Genomic DNA, 17,606 nt, shown 5'->3' with positions numbered 1-17,606 from the left:
GCTTTTTTCCCCTTGGCATAATTCCTTTGCTGTTGCATGCATCAATAACTTTTTTTTGCTCAGTTGCATTTCACTGTATGGATGTACCATGGCTTATTCATTCACCTGTTGAAGCACATATGGGTTGTTGCCATTTTGGGGGAAACCTGCTATAAACATTCGTATACAAGTTTTTGGTGGACATCAGTTTTCATTTCATTGCTCTAGGGTATACAATTACGGCATTAATTAGCATTCCCCTAATGACTAAAGATGTTGAGCACTTTTTTATCGTTTGAATATTCAGATGCTTTGCTTATTTTTAAAACAATGTTGCTTACTTTCATACTATTGAGTTTTGAAAATATTTGTATATTCCACATACAAGTCTTTTGTCAGATATTCGATGTGTAGGTACTTTCTCTAGTTTGTAGCTTCTTTTTTCATTCTCTTAACAGTGTCTTTTGCAGAACAAAAGTTTTTAATTTTATTAATTTTTTAAAAAGATTATTTATGTATTTATTTTTGTGAGAGAGAGAGAGCGCGCGCACACGCAAGCATGTGCGTGGGAGAGGGGCAGAGGGAGAAGCAAGACTCCCTGCTGAGCAGGGAACCCCCCCCAACCATGCGGGGCTGTATCCCAGGACCCCGGGACCATGACTTGAGCTGAAGGCAGACGCTTAAACAACTGAGCCACCCAGGCGCCCCACGAGTTTTTAATTTTAAAGAAAGATAGTTTTACCATTTTTTTTTCTTTGATGGATTGTGGCTTTGGTGACTTGTCCAAGAATTTATCACCAAATCACAGATCACAAAACTGAAAGTTTTATAGTTCTGGGTTTAAGGGTTGTATCTATGATCCATTCTGAATTAATATTTTTATAACACATGGGGTTTAGGTTTAGGTCGAAGTTCATATTCTTTGGCATATGGATGTCCGATTGTTCCAAAACCATTTGTTAAAATACGATCTTGTGCCTCTCCTGCTCAAAACCACACAGAGCTGGTCTTAGTATAGTCTCTTGTCTGATTTATGAATTTCTCCCGAAATGAATTTTCCCCAAATACATGATGGAGAACTGTGTAGCTTTGACACTCGGTCTGCCTGTGAATGTTAGCAGTGTTAGCAGCTGGCACCGAGGCTGAGGTCTAGGCAAGTTCCAGTGGCTCACTAACCGACACTATATGTCGCCTTTTCTATGTTTGAAAACGGGGCAGACTGCAGAACACTAATTAGATTCTAAAGGTGCTTTCTTGTTTACTTAATGTTTTCACGCTGGTCAGAAGAGGCCAATAACAGCAGTGTTCTTTTCAAGATGATAAACCCTTGAATTTTTTTTCTTTTGGTTATTGATGACTGACCATGTTTTCATAGCAATAGGGCTTTTGTTTACTTGGTGTTTGCTTTCTTTTCATTCTTTGACAGCAGGGCATTGCTTATTGTAAGTTACTTGCCCTTCGAGGTACAGGGGACATCAGGCTATGGCTTTTACCATGTTGAAGATTTGTATGTACTTTCTAAATGTTATGAATGTTCTGCATTTCTTGTTTTTCTCTTCTGGTGAGGAAATACCACTGAGTGGTGTTAGATGTTTTTCCTCTTTTGATGTGTTTGTGGAAAACTGGTGTAGCCAAGAAAGCACATTACAGAAGTTCAGACTGGCCCTTTAGAGAGTGATGTTTTCTATGAAATGGATAAAAAAATCCTTTGATGGAAATTTTCCCATTTGGACTCCATCCTTAGTAAAACACTAAAATATAGGATGGTCAGAGCATTTGACTTTTGTTCCTTTTTAGTTATGTATCAGCAGTGATAGGAAACAAGTCTGTTAACATATCACTAAAACAATGGTTGAGTTTTCTTAGCTATGTGATAAAAGTAATTACGTCCCAGATAATTTTTATAGGGACCCCGTATTTTAAACATTTGAAACTCAACATTTTGTTCTAAATCTTCATATTCTAATATGTAAAATCATCTGAACTTCCTGTATGATGTAGGTTTGGTAACACAGCAGCTTAGATATATTAACTTCATATGTCAGCTGTTTATCAAATATATATCAGCCCACACAAAGAATATGATTTTAAAAGCCACAAGAATCTACGTCCATGGCTCCAGCAGGAAGAAAGGAAGATACCATTGGTACATATGGCTTAGAGACCCTAAGTCATCCTCTCAGGAGCACCATTACTCTTGGCACTTTGGTCAAGGAGCAGTGAGGAGTGCAGGGCTCGGTGTAGGGAATCTGAGAGGAGAAGAACCAAGTATTTCCCAAGCCATCTTATTTCATTTTCTGCCTACCTCCCCTCACACACACTCACATACAAACACACACACCCCAGACATTTCCCTGCTCTATCCTTTTTGGCCCTGGAGTTATGGGTCAGGAAATACATACTTTTTTTTTTTTTTTGCCAGAATTTGCGCTTAAGAACAGCCAGGGTCTTCAATATAAGATAGTCAATAATATAAATTATTCTACTGGAGAAGACTGGATATTCAAACAGCACACTACTTTCATTCAGAGTATCTGAAATATCATACTTTGCCCCTCCCATAAAAAAAAGAAAGAAACATTTTTGAGACTAAAATTGATCATTTAACCCAAAAACCTTTTTCGGAAGCAGAGTATTACTCAGCCATCAGAAAGGATGAATACCCACCATTTGCATCAACATGGATGGAACTGGAGGGCATTATGCTAAGCGAAATAAGTCAAGCAGAGAAAGACAATTATCATATGATTTCTCTCATCTATGGAACATAAGAACTGGGAAGATTGGTAGGAGAAGAAAGGGATAAAGAAAGGGGGGTAATCAGAAGGGGGAATGAAGCATGAGAGACTATGGACTCTGAGAAACAAACTGAGGGCTTCAGAGGGGAGGGGGGTGGGGGAATGGGATAGGCTGGTGATGGGTAGTAGGGAGGGCACGTATTGCATGGTGCACTGGGTGTTATACGCAACTAATGAATCATCGAACTTTACATCAAAAACCAGGGATGTACTGTATGGTGACTAACATAATATAATAAAAAGAAAAAAAAGAAATATTTCAACTGCTTATTTTTTCAAATTTTGATATGTCAAAATTCCATAGTCTTTCATTGAGAAAAGTCATGATAAGCTCCAGGTGAATTCACCAGAAACAAATTCTTGGAAAGCTTTCTGCCAAATGATCAATTTGTTCAGTGGCCAAATTGTCAAAAATGAATTCATTCAAAACCTATTCATCGAATGTCCAGTTTACAAAATTTACCCATATTGATTGATCAGAAAGCATGGCTTAAGAAATGAGCTTTTTGAATATATTCCAAGGGTTGATGATAAACAGTTCTCTGAAAAGGACCAGATGGTAAATATTTTAGGCTTTACGGGCTATATAAGGTCTCTATAGCATATTCTTTGCTTGTTTTACAAGTTTTTAAAATAGTAAAAATCATCCCTACCTCATATGAAAATGGGCAGCTTCCAATTTTGGCTCACAGGCTGTAGTTTGACATATATATATATATATATATATATATATATATATATATATATATCTTTAAGTTATTTTTAAGTAATCTCCACACCCAGTGTGGGGCTCAAACTTACAACCCCAAGATCAAGAGTCACGTGTTCCACTGGCTGAGCCAGCCAGATGCGCATGAACCCCTTATATATTAAAATAATTTATATCTTTTCATATGAATGTATTATTCTTGATTATATACAGTGGTTACATTCTTAAATATAGTCAGTGGATATATTCTTACTATCAGCATTTTAAGGGGTGTTTCATTTGTTAGAAGTTGAAAGTCACAGAAAGTTTACCATTCTATGAATAAACAACAGTATTTATTCTAGGATTTCATATGAAAGAATTTTAGGTTATTTTAGTGTAGTATTAATCCTGTCAAGAATTCGTTTTCTGTTTTTTTCTGTTTTTTTTTAATGATCTAGAATGTTTTCAGATTTTATAACCATAGACTCATTTACCAAGTTTACCAATTTTCCCAGAACTTTTATCTTTTAAGCGTCAAAGTTCAGTGATTTAGAGTAGATTGAAAGGTTTCAACAGTTTTTGAAGGTACCTGGAATATTTTCCTTGGTCAATTTTTCTATTAGCATTTTAAGGACAGTTCCATGTGTCTGTATCCCATGTGTCTGCAACTGAATGGAGCACGCAACAAGAGAGGAAAATTTGTGTTGGGAAAAAGAAATGAAGGAGAGCCAACAATCCAACACAGCCTTATGTTGGATTGAGAGGGAACTTATGTCCATGAGAGAAGGGGATCAGAAGTCAAGTTGGTGCCTGAAGGTCCCAGAACTCAGAAATCCTTACTTCCTACTCCAGTCTTGAGCTCTGCCAATCCATTGCACTGTAAATTTTTGAATAGTTTTAAGAAACATGTTTTTGGTAAATCCATATATTTGACCAGTTTGGCAAATAGATCCTTTGATTTATTGGTCATTTAGCCAAATGGTCTATTGGCAAGTTGGCTTTTGGCAAATTTGATGTTAATAAATTGACTTGGTGAATCAGTCTGCTTCCATCCTAGAAAGCAGAGGCTTTCCAAAAGTGAAGCTAAGAAGGAGCCAGAAGTGGGGCAAGTTTATATCCTTTTTGGAAAGAATGGAGAGTGTAGTAGTGTGTACAGACTATTTGGCAGAGTTGGTAAAAGCACATACTCATTTGTGGTTCATTCTGTGAAGGATGTGCTTAGGTTAGCTTATGGTGTGACTTATTAAGAAATGGAATTTATTTTAACATGTGGTTGATTAATTTAAAGGACATACATGCTATAATAATAAAAACAAAGTCATACCAAACATGTGGCATGGCAAAATCAAGACATTTCCAGCTTGAATTGAGCAAAACTAAACATTGTCTAATTTCTACTACTCCCTTGTAGAGAAGGAAAAGTAAGTTTTACTCCCTTTCCAGGTTCTTGGCTGAGATGTCCTATTATAAAAGACAGATTGACAGGAGGGAAAAAGAAGTTTAATAGCATATATACCTCCTGTATAGGCACATGGGAGAGACCCAGGAAAACTGAGTAACTCCCTGAAATGGCCCAAGCCACTACCTTAAAAGTCATTTCCAGCTAAAAACAAAAGATGTTGGGTGTGGGGAGAAGGCCAGTTATGGAGGCTGTCAGGAAAAGCACAGTAAACAAGGGTATGGTGGTTGTGTGGATTTAAGTCATTGCATTCTCCATTGAGTTTCTAGAGAGGGAGATACACTTATAAATGGAAATTGTCCTTGAAAATGTAAATTTCTCTTACAAAAAGGTAACTTCTACTCAGTTTTCAGAGCTCGACCCGTGTCTCTTAAGAAAAACCAACCAGGTCACTGCTGATAGAGCTTGAGAGGTGAAAGATAGATTTAGGAAAACTCACCACAGCTCCCCCGAAGCCCAGTCTAAGCAGGCAGGCAGAGTATTGGAGCCACCACTGCCTTCCGGATTAGTGTTTTTCCAATGGCAACTCCAAGTCTATGCATCCTGCCCTGTAGAGACCCAGCTGAGCCACAGGTTCCTGTGAGAACAATGTCATACTCCTCTGTTCTGTCCTGTTGGGATTCTCCACTGCAAGGCAGTGGGCAGCAAAATAGCCAAGCAGGTGAAAGAGACTCCACCAGCAGTATTGAGCCCAGGCTGCTATGGGAGACAGTGTAGAAGCTGGTGCCCCGGCCTGGTAGTGGCAGTTCCTTGGGGTCAAGCAACTCAGGATCCCAGTCTGTGTCCTACGCTGGGTCTCAGAATGACTCGGGGGAGTGCTTCAGAGTGAGATCATCATCCAAATCTGAAGGATCTCCACCTCAGTGCCTCAAAAATGCAGTGAAAAAAAAAAGGCGAAGATAAGAAATAAGTTTTTAGATCTCTCAAGCCTGCTGATTTGACTGCATTGGCCATAGAGCTTCAAACAGTGGAAGATATGTGACCCCCACACAAAGTTCCAGACGACTACTCATCCAGTGAGGAGTCAGGGACAGCAGATGAGGAAGATGATGATATAGAACAAGAAGGAGCTGAGGAACCCACCTCTGGACCTGAGGACACCAGAGCAGCAGCATCTCTGAATTTGAGCAATGGTGAAACAGAATCCGTGAAAACCATGATTGTCCATGATGATGTAGAAAGTGAAACAGTCATGACCTCATCCAAGGAGGGCACTTATCATCCACCAGACTCAGTCTGCTAGTAACACACTCCAGAAACACAAATCTTCCTCCTCCCTTACATCTTTTATAGACCCCAGATTACTATAGATTTCTCCATCTAATGGGACAACAGTGACTTCTGTGGTGGGATTTTCCTGTGATGGAGTAAGACCAGAAGCCATAAGGCAAGATCCTATCTGGAAGGGCTCAGCGGTCAGTGTGAATCCCATGAACACTAGACCACAGAGTGACACCCCAGAGATTCAGAAATATAAGATGAGATTTAACCCTGAGATTCTGTGTGCTGCCTTAAGGAGAGTGAATTTGTTAATGGGTACAGAGAGTGGCCTGATGCTGCTCGACAGAAGTGGCCAAGGGAAGATATATCCTCTGATTAACTAAAGATGATTTCAGCACATGGATGTCCTTGAAGGTTTGAATGTCTTGCCGCCAATGTCTGGCAAAAAGGATAAGTTATGTGTCTACTATTGGTCCTGGTTAAGAAATAAAATACTTCACAATGATCCAGAGGTTGAGAAGAAGCAGGGATGGACAACTGTGGGGGACTTGGGAGGATGTGTACACTATAAAGTTGTTAAATAGGAAAGAATCAAATTTCTGGAAATTGCAGAGTTCTGTGAAGGTCTATGCATGGGCACCCAAGCTATATCACAAATTTATGGGCTTTAAGTCATTTGGAGAATTGGTACATAAGTGATTACTGGTGGATCTCACTGTTGAGGAAGGCCAGAGGTTGAAAGTGATCTATGGATTCTGTGCTGGATTCCATGCCGTTGATGTGGATTCAGGATTGGTCTATGACATTTATCTACCAACACACATAAGAAAGAACCTGCACTCTTTGATCCAATGTAGCATCAAACCCCATGCAATCACCATGCTCCTCAACACAGATGGCATGGAGCTTCTGGTGTGCTATGATGATGAAAAGGTTTATGTGAACACTTATGGAAGAATCCCCAAGGATGTGGTTCTGAAGTGGGGAGAGATGCCAACATCTGTAGTATATATTTAATCCAGTCAGATGTTGGGCTGGGGAGAAAAGGCCATAGAGCTCTGTTCTGTGAAAACTGATCACTTGGATGGCATGTTTATGCACAAAAGGGCTCAAATACTAAAATTCTTACGTAAACGCAAGGACAAGGTCTTCTTTGCCTCTGTTGCATCTGGTAGAAGCAGTCAGGTTTATTTCATGATGTTAGGCAGGGCTTCTCTTCTGAGCTGGTAGAAGCAGTGTAATGAGGATTATTGGCCCCCAGATTTGTTAAGATCCTGAGAATTGGAATTCCTTGCATCTTGGAGGTCAGAGCTGCACTGGTGTAGTCCAGGACAGCTGTGTGTGTGTGTGTGTGTGTGTGTGTGTGTGTGTGTGTGTGTGTGTGTGTGCAGGCGCCACATGTGGGGTGTTTTGTTTTCATTTCCTTTATGTACCTCTTAACAGTTTATCCCTTCTCTTCTTTTCCCTACTCAAAAATAAATCAAGGCTGCAATGCAGCTGGTGCTGTTCACATTCTTAAAAAAAAGAATAACCAGCTCAAGATAATCTTTGTGACAAAGAGGCATATTTTGAGATGGCAAATTGCTCCTTTCCACACTAATGATGATGTTGTAACTATTGCCCACACTGGTATAGGAAGTTGGCAGACTAGGTTTATATTCAGACTTTGTCATTTATTATGACCTTATGTATTATTCACCTTGTGAAGCCTTATCTTCCTCATCTGTAAAGTGGGGATCATAATAGAACACATGCCATTGAGTTATTTTAGGACCCAAAGAGTTAATATGTGTAAGATACCTACTGCAGGGTAGGAACTCAGTAAATAATCGTGTCTCCCCTGCCAGTCAGAGGTGAGATTGGTGGTGGGTATGGAGTAAGGTTAGTAAGCAGTTGCCTTAGAACTGAGGGTGGTGATGGGGCAGTCACTTCAAATTACTGATTTCCTGAACTGATTGAAATCATCCCCTTCACCTATCTGCCTTTCAGTAAGTTTCCCCCAAATAAACTAATTCCATCTTCAAATAATGTAAGTCTATTAAGATGACATTCTCCAATAATTTATTTACTAAAAGGTGTTATAGTGAAAGAGAAGAAATATTTAAAAGGCAGGGTAGTTATTTTTTTTAGTAGGGATCAATTTGTACATTGATCCACAGGCTCTTTACAAGTGTGCATTGTATGCACAGCCACACAGCCATACAACACCCCTCTTCCTCCCCCAATCCTTGCCCAAATGAGGAACCATCTAGGTGATCTACAGCAATAGCACCTCTTAATCCCCAGTGTGCTTATCTTAACACTGGAGAGTCTGCTTGTTGGCTCTGAAGGGATAGAGCAATGGTAGCATATGCAGAACTCATCTTTGTGGAACACATTTTCTAGGAGAGAGAATTAAAATCACAAAAGAACCATTTTAGAGCAAATTACAGTCTTATACATCCCAAATCTTATATTTAAGTGGAGAAGAACTTAGAGGAATGGAGCAATCAAAGAGAGAACGAGTAATGAGGGCATTTGAGATGATCACATTGGACTGTACAGATTACAAAGCACTTTGTCCAAACATTATTTCTTCTTTCAAGAATGCTGCAAGGTACATATTATGAGTCTCACTTTAAACATTCAGAAGCTGGGATTCAGGGAAGCTAAAGGACTTGCTCTAAGGCTCGCAGCTAGGAACTGTCAGGGCTGAGGTTTGAGCCCAAGTCTGTGTGACCTCAAATTCTGTCCACTTTTCTTTGGCAGTTCTTGAATGCTGGACACAATGGTGAAAATAGGGGAGTGGGAAAAATAGGAGATGTTTCAGGCATTATCCCTAGGGGACCACTTAAGGGAATAGTGACTTGGGAAGAGATAGGCTCTGGAGATGCTAGTACTAATCCAGTTGTCAAGGATTGCTGAGATGCAATTGGGCCTGGAGGAAATGATGCAGTGGGGCCTTGACCTAAGATTTCCCGTTTCAGACAGGGAGTTGGTAGTGGGTTTCTCCTTTGAGCCTATGGACTAGCTTTGGTTAGAGTAATCTTGAAATATAGTTTCTTAAACTTTGGTCACAACTTGTGACCAAGAAGGGAAACCTGGTTTTCCTTTCTGCCATCACTTCAGATTAGATCATCTCAGCTGTTAACTTAAACAAGGAGAGACAAATTTTAAGATGATATTTTTCTGCCGCAACTGTTCAAAACAACACCTTAGTTTATACTGCATTGATGTATGAAAGGGCAGTATTCATTGGGCATCCTTTTCATATTTACAGTTTTATTTACATAGCAAGTTGAAGTAGATGGTTTTTGGTTTTTTCTTTTCTTTTCTTTTTTTTTTTTGAGCCAAGAACAACCTTCCATTAAAATAATTCAGCAGCATTGAGTGCTTTACCATTGAATATCAAACCTCGGCAAAGATGTAAAATAGAAAGAAACTTAAGGGCTCAATTTAAGAGTAACATTTTGAGGTTTTACATAATGAGACAGGTACTTTTCTTCGTAAAATTGGAAGGTGTTCTTTCCATGTAAATATAGCTAGTGAAGTGTTCTTTGATCATTTTCATTCTTTTTGAAAATCAGCTGATGTGATTTAGAAAAGGAAAGTCCTGTTTCTCTCTGTTCCTAACCAAAGGGCAGCAACGTTTTATGGTCGCAAACCCTCCATTACACCTCCTGTCCTGAGCCTGAATTCATTATTTACACGTACAGACTAGTTAGGTATGAAATACTCTTTAATGATTTTTTTTAGCAATGTATGTGCTTATTTGTTACTTTTACATTCTGATTACAAGTCAGAAATTTGCCATCTATACTGATGATGTATAGAGAGGCATGAAATATAAAGTCATGGAAGAATCTGGAAAACTACTATGTTCTTGATATCCAAGCAGTGGATTTAAAGCAAATCATCATCACCTCATAGTGTTTTGTTGTCAACGTCAGTGTCATGTCCGGTAAAACTCACTGCATCCTTTGATACAGAACTGTCCAATAGAGCCTTTTGTGAAGACAGTGATGCTCTTTAATCTGCTCTATTACCATAGCCACTAGCCACACGTAGCTACAGCACACTTGAAATGTGGCTGCTGTGACCGAAAAAAATAAATTTTAAATTTTCTTTAATTTTGGTTTCAGTTTAGCCACATGTGGTAAATGTATTCGTTCCATGCAATTTATCTCAGGTATAAAGATATTTGCTGTTTAGAAACCAATATAGTGACATTTAATTGCTTTTAAGGAACAGATAGAGGCCTCAGTTTGTTCTTGAAAATAATTGTGTCAAGCCAAGCAGACCTGGGGTAAGGGAGGAATGTGCAAATATTTCAATTGAGCTGGCTGGTCAGATTGTCTATTCATTTATTCACTCAGCAAATATTCATGAAGCACCTAGTATGTGCTCTGCATTATGCTAGGTGCTGGGGATACAGGAGGTTCAGTGCATGTGCACTGTCTTCAAGAAACTCACCAAGTAGAAAAGGTGGACAGAAAGTTAAGAACAAACTTTCATACAGAAGAGAGTAGTGTAAGAGTGAAGAGTCAAAGATAACTTGGAGGTTTGAGTCTTGAGTGATTGTGTGGAGGGTGGCACTTGTCACCAATACAGGAGACACTGGAGGAGAAGGAAGAGGAAGAGGAAGTGGAGGAGGAGAGGTCTAATTGGACCATCTGGAGTTAAGGTGTCTAGTGTTAGACATCCAGACTGCGTGTTCTGAAGGCAGTTGGATATTTGGGTCTATAGCCCAGGGAGAGGTCTTCAGATAGAGATGTCAGAGTTGCCCCTAGTTGAAGCCAAGGGACAAAATGCAGTCTGCAAGGAGATAATACAGAGAAAGAACAGAAAAGTGAAGAACAACTTTGAAGAAGTACCAACACTTACTAAGTAAGAAAACATTCTGTTAGACTAAACTGGCTTATAAATTGAGTCAAAGACTGAGAAAAATAAAATTATAGATGATAATCTTTTAAGAATTTTATTTTTAAATGATGTGAGGGCAAATTTGTAAATGACTCTGTTTATGTTACTTGATGCTGAAAGTTGAACCATTAAGAAATACATAGTAGACATTGTATAGCCCCATCATATAACAAATGACTGAATTTACTCATTAAGTAGTTGCTTTATGTAATTTAAATCACTACTTCCTAAATGGTACATATTTTGATATCCAAAATATGTATTTTTTCAAACTCTTCTTAGTTTTCTACCATTAAAAATAAAGGGATGTAGGGGGCACCTGGGTGGCTCAGTCTCATGATTTTGGCTTGGTTAATGATCTTGGCGTCCTGCGACTGACCCCTACATCAGGCTCTGAGGTCAGTGGGGAGTCTGCTTGAAATTCTCTCCTTCTCCCTCTGTCCCTCCTCTTGCTCACTCTCTCTCTCTCTCAAATACATAAATCTTTAAAAAATGATGTAAGTAAAATTGATTTTTTGACTGGGTCCTGTGAAATATCGAATGGAAAATTTCTCATTATGTCAGTTTTGACGTTTTGAAACCTCACAGAATAATCCTGTTATTCTGTTAATTTTGTGTTTTCTGAATGAATTGGGAAGGTTTCACAGATAACATTTTGTCACTGTGTTGCTGCTCTAAGGACTTGCTTTTCATCCTATCTGTTATCAGACTCCAGTTTCTCATTTTGTGGAGTGATGGGGCTTTTCACTCTTTGGCCTTGGCCTAAAAAAGAAAAACTCTTGAAAACAAAATACATTTCCATAACAGATCTTTGGGAAATTTTTAAGGCTTAAAAAGTAATTTCAGTATTAAAACCAAGATTCTCATTCTTTCATATTCTCTCTCCCCCCCCCCCATCCGTCTCTCTCCCCCCAAGTTCTCTCTCACCTTCCACTTATTTGGTGAAAAATAAGCTGTACTTAGACTCCAGTGCCAGGAAGCTGCGTTCTCACCTTGGGCACCACAATTCTAATTTTGATAGACATGAATTGTTAGTGAGCCAAAGAATAGTGAGTTTTTCTAATTACAGGAAACAAAATTAAATTTGCCCTGAAGGCATATTTTTGTAATTGCAGCTTGTTTAAAAATTACGAAGATTCACTCATACGCCTTGCCTTTTCCTTTTTTTTTTTTTCTTAAGCTTGCTTTGCTCACCACTGTTAACCAAAGGCATTGAGACCTGAGGCAAACCTCATTCTAATGAGGGTCCAGATGATTTATTTTATAGATATAGTGCAGAACAACTTTCTCTGTAAGATTAGCAGCACCTCAAAGATTGATGTGATGTATTAAGAAAAATAAATATTTGTTCTTTTTTTTAAGATCTTATTTATTTGACAGAGAGAGTACAAGGAGGGGAAGTGGCAGGGAGAGGGAGAGGGAGAAGCAGGCTCCCCACGGAGCAAGGAACCTGATGCGGGGCTCTGTATCAGGACCCTGGGATCATGACCTGAGCCGAAGGCAGACGCTTAACTGACTGAGCCACCGAGTTGCCCCTAAATATTTGTTCTTATTTGAACCTTATTTTTACTGTACAACAGAAAGTTTAGATTTAATGGCAAGTGAGGTGTGCTTACCGTTTCTCTTTTCATTTCTTTATAGAAGCCAGGGCCAAAAACGAAGTTTTAGAATGGAATCGCTGCCTGCTGAATCTGCTGCTGCTGCTTCTGCTGCCTCAGACGTATGTACATAAGAGAGTCATAGGGTAAATGGATGGATCCTTCTCCCTGTAATGTTGATTCTTTAGTTAATGTGTGTTGCCAACAGAAAAAGGTTTTAATTTTGAGAAATATCCCATGTGGGCAGAGCACTTGAGCAGTGTTCCACAGCTGCCATTTTATAACCATTTCTTACTGGGAGCTGGCAACCGCCATGCTTGTGTTGGGGGGCAGGAATGTCCTGTCCCCTTCGAGGTCCTTCTAGCTGGATTAAGAATCAAATTGACATGAGACAGATTAATGGGAGAAAATCAAATTTAATAGCGTACACGGAGGGCACCCACACAGGCATGGAAATTTCAAAGTCAAGCAGAAGGAGGTTTATATGTCATTCTGAACTGAGGAAAAGGGGATATCAAAGGGAAGGAATGCAATCCTCAGAAAGAATGAGAAAAAGTAAATGTTTGGTAAACAAATGTTTGCTGGGTACTCAGAAACAATGGGACACAGAGAGGACTTTGATCAAACAGCTTTGCTAGGTTCCTCCCTGTGCACCATCCCTAGTTCATGGTATAATGGTATATGGTGATAGCTCTCTTCCTGGAGCAGGGCTTCTTCTTCTTTTTTATTTTTTTTTTAAATTTTATTTATTTATTTGACAGAGAGAGAGAGAGAGAGAGAGAGACAGCCAGCGAGAGAGGAACACAAGCAGGGGGAGTGGGACAGGGAGAGGCAGGCTCCCAGCAGAGGAGCCTGATGTGGGGCTCTATCCCAGAACGCTGGGATCACGCCCTGAGCTGAAGGCAGACGCTTAACCACTGAGACACCCAGGCGCCCCCTGGAGCAGGGCTTCTATCTAAATTCTTTTAGGCAGTTGTTGGGCAGGTAAAGAGTTTTTCCTGAATCTGCTGGGTTTTGATTGCTTTTTTAACTCAAAATAATCTTCATGCCAAAGTAGTCCATCTTGGGGCAGCCTGCTCTTGGCCCCCAACACTTGGAAAGGGCCCTACAGTACTTTTTAAAAATTAACCTAAGCTCTATGCCATTGTTTAAGATCTTTTTGACTTGTGAGTACATTTCAAAAAGGAAGTTTACTGACGTATCTGCTGCAGTAGCCTAATGTGGGGTAGACTCATGAGCCAGCATCATTCCTTCATGGGCAGAACCCAGCCCCTAATTAGCCTAGATAATCCCCATCCTCTTTCTAAGCCACTGAATGTATCATCCATTTATCCATTCGCCAGACGTCACTAGAGAGAATCTTACAGGGATGCACATTAATAGAAATTTGAAACCTGGATCTGTTCTAACTGATCTGAAATCTCATCTGACAGAGAAGATCAAACTGCAAGAAAAGAGGCATCGAACAGAAAAAGCCTCTCAGAAAGCCTTCCCTGTGAATGGTGTTTCACCTTACCTGCCACTCCCTGGGTGCCTGTGACACGGCTGCCATGGTGGTGCTGCAGAAAGATGGCTCTAGACTTCAAAAGATAAGGGTCAATTCCTGATTTGGCCATTTACCAGTTTTGTGACCTGGGGAAAGTTATTTGCTGGTGGAGAGCCTCTGTTTCCTGTCAGTAAAAGAGGAGTGGTCGTCTCCCAGGCTATCTCATCTGGATGTAACCTCATTTATCAGTATATTCTCTGTATTCCTGCAGTAGAACGAAGCTTCTGTGAGGACAGGGGCTGTCTTGTTCATCAGCCTATCCCCAAATATCTTGAACAAGGTTTGCCACACGTAGTAGGTGTTCATAAATATTAGATGCACAGATGAATATAGTATGTTACAGCTCTGTGTAATTTCTATAGCACTCTTCAAATGTAAGGTAAAGGGAACCCCCTAGCAGTATAGATAGGCTAGGTGGGTGGACTCTCACTTTGGTTTTCAGGCCTGCATGCGATTTTGTGTGAAAGGATTTGTGTGTTTCTGGGACTGTGCAGACAGCAGTGTTTTTACTATTTAAGCCCTTCTCTGACATAGGAGATACACTTCTGTTTTAAATACAAAGTGCTGTAAAGTTCCATGATTCATTACTTACGTATAACACCCAGTGCACCGTGCAGTACGTGCCCTCCTTATTACCCATCACCAGCCTATCCCATTCCCCCACCCCCTTCCCCTCTGAAGCCATCAGTTTGTTTCTCAGAGCCCATAATCTCTCATGCTTCATTCCCCCTTCTGATTACCCCCTTTCTTTATCCCTTTCTTCTCCTACCCATCTTCCTAGTTCTTATGTTCCATAAATGAGTGAAACCATATGATAATTGTCTTTCTCTGCTTGACTGCTCCAGTGCCATCCATGTTGCAGCAAATGTTGAGAAATCGTTCTTTCTGATGGCTGAGTAATATTCCATTGTGTATATGGACCACATCTTCTTAATCCAGTCATCTGTTGAAGGGCATCTTGGTTCCTTCCACGATTTAGCTGTTGTGGACAATGCTGCTATGAACATTGGAGTGCATATGGCCCTTCCCTTTCTTCTCCTACCTATCTTCCTAGTTCTTAAAAACTACGGATGTACTGTATGGTGACTAACATAATATAATAAAAAGCTATTATTATAAAAAAAGGAGTATATTTGTCATGATGAGCACTGGGTGATGTATGGAATTGTTGAATCATATTATACACTGAAACTAATATAACACTATGTTAACTACACTGGAATTAAAATTTTTAAAACTCAATAAAATTTTTTAAAAAAGAAAAAAAATAAATACAAAGTGCTGATTTTGTATTCCATTTTCCAACTATTGCTCACTGTAGGGGAGCAGAATTCACCACCCCAAAATATGTCTCTGGAATAAAGATTATCTTAAGGTGAATATTTTTAAGAAAGTGCAAACACAGGAGAAGCTCAAAAGACTGAGTAGAAGTTAACCTTTTGTAAGAGACATTTACGTTTATAAGGAAAATCTCCCTTTGTTAAGGATGTCTCCCTCTCTGTATCAGGAAGAGGCGGAAGACTCTGAATCACTAGGAACTCATCAATGGAGAAGATAATGATTTAGGTCTGCATAACAATCTTACCCTTATTACTTTGCTTCTCCTGGCCACCTCCCATAACTGACTCCTCCAGTCCCAGCGTCTTCTTTTGTCTTAAGCTGGAGATGGTATCCAAGATGATGGCTTCCGCCACCTTGGGAGTCACTCCGTTTTCCTGGGTCTCTCCCATGATACCAGAGGTTGTGCAGTTTTCTGAAGTTCAAATGCTGGGAATTGATCTGGGCCAGTGTGTTCGAACAGACAGGTTCCTTGTGGAAAAATTGGCATGGGTCTGTGTTTTAATCCAGTCTGAAAACAAAACAAAACAAAACAGAACAATTACCCAACATTTGCTGCAACATGGACGTGACTGGAGGAGATAATGCTAAGCGAAATAAGTCAAGCAGAGAAAGACAATTATCATATGGTTTCACTCACTTATGGAACATAAGAAGTAGCAGGAAGATCGGTAGGAGAAGGAAGGGAAAAATAAAGGGGGGTAAACAGAAGGGGGATGAACCATGAGAGACTGTGGACTCTGGGAAACAAACTGAGGGCTTCGGGGGGGTGGGTAATGGGATAAGCCGGTGATGGGTATTAAGGAGGGCACATATTGCATGGTGCACTGGGTGTTATACGCAACTAATGAATCATGGAACACTACCTTAAAAACTAAGGATGTACTGTATGGTGACTAACATAACATAATAAAAAATTATTTAAAAAATAAATAAAAACCAAAAAAACCAGTGGAACAAGCAAAAACTGATGAATGGTAAATAAATCATTGATGCAAGTTTTTCCTTAAAAACAAAACAAAACAAAAAACAGCCCAAGTACTAAAATTTTCAGCAGAGATGAAAAGATTCCAGGGCTAGACCAGGTACTTACATTTCATCTGAGCGGTGAGCTGCAGACTGTTCAAAAAGGATCTAGTCATTAAGGAAGTGGAAGTGGATCAGTAAACTTGGAATATGATGGGTACAATTTAAAGCAGGAAATGGCTTCAATTTAGACACCAGGGTTAGGGAAGAGAGCACTGGGTTTGAAGTCCTTGGACTCTGGCTCTGCTCCTGCCCTGCTGTGTGACCTTGTTGTCTTTGACACTATCAGAGGGGGAGGTTGCACTAGAAGCTCTCCATGGCCATTTCCGTCTCCGTGCTACTATAGTAAAGATGTTTTTGGTAATAATACTTCCAACTTTAACCTGCATTGAAGACGTGAAGTGGCCATTAAACAGCCTCCATCTGGCCTTCCCTTGCTCTCAGTGAGGGCTGCACGTGCAGGCCCTCTGGTACTGGTGCCCTTCTCCCTCGGCAGGGTCAGAATCCTACCAAGACCTGAGAAAGGCATTGTGGTTTTTGTTTGTTTGTTTGTTTGTTTGTCTTGTTTTTGTTTGTGCCGCGGCTTCTGAGTGGTACACAATTTTCTTATGCTTGTGCTTTCAGCGCATCTGCACTGTGTTTATTTTCTCAGTTTTGCCAGAGTATAGCATGTGGCACCCATAATCTCTGCTTGTTATTACCTTCCAGTAATATTTTTCAAGGACATGTTTCATGATGGTTTTGTTTAGGTATTCGACTGATAGAAGCAGCGTGGGAAACTGTGATGTGAAATGTATCCAAGTTTGTGTTCTGCCCATGTTTCCTGTTGTTTATATATCTATCCCCAAATTGAAATGTCATCTTCTCCTCTTTTGGAAATTCCCAGGATCAAGCTGATATTGTAGCTGTCGAGCAGTATGATCCCCAAGAGTCTGTTCATGTAATTAGTGCAGAGTCTGATACGTATGATTCCAGCACATCGTCCCTGGAAAGCATACTGGCATCACCAGGTAGGTACATTTGGACATGTGGACAGGGATTATCAGAA

General features: G+C 39.9%; 1 protein-coding gene and 1 pseudogene across 1 annotated transcript in view; both read left to right on the top strand.

The window, feature by feature from the left end:
- PASD1 (PAS domain containing repressor 1) overlaps positions 1-17,606 on the top strand; it is a 57,379-nt gene that overhangs the window by 29,616 nt on the left and 10,157 nt on the right. The window contains exons 9-10 of the mRNA XM_087860311.1: positions 12,692-12,770; positions 17,445-17,568. Of these exons, the coding sequence (XP_087716437.1) occupies positions 12,692-12,770; positions 17,445-17,568 (203 nt within the window). The remainder of the gene's footprint in view (positions 1-12,691; positions 12,771-17,444; positions 17,569-17,606) is intronic.
- Positions 5,217-7,378, top strand: LOC148106797 (mitogen-activated protein kinase kinase kinase kinase 4 pseudogene; annotated as a pseudogene).

This window comes from Ursus americanus, chromosome X, assembly GCF_024610735.1.
Source record: "Ursus americanus isolate L20-20 chromosome X, mUrsAme1.1.p, whole genome shotgun sequence".
Classification (NCBI taxonomy): Eukaryota; Metazoa; Chordata; class Mammalia; order Carnivora; family Ursidae; genus Ursus; species Ursus americanus.
The sequence above is the reverse complement of the archived record's forward strand: the minus strand, read 5'-3'. Positions and strand labels throughout refer to the sequence as shown.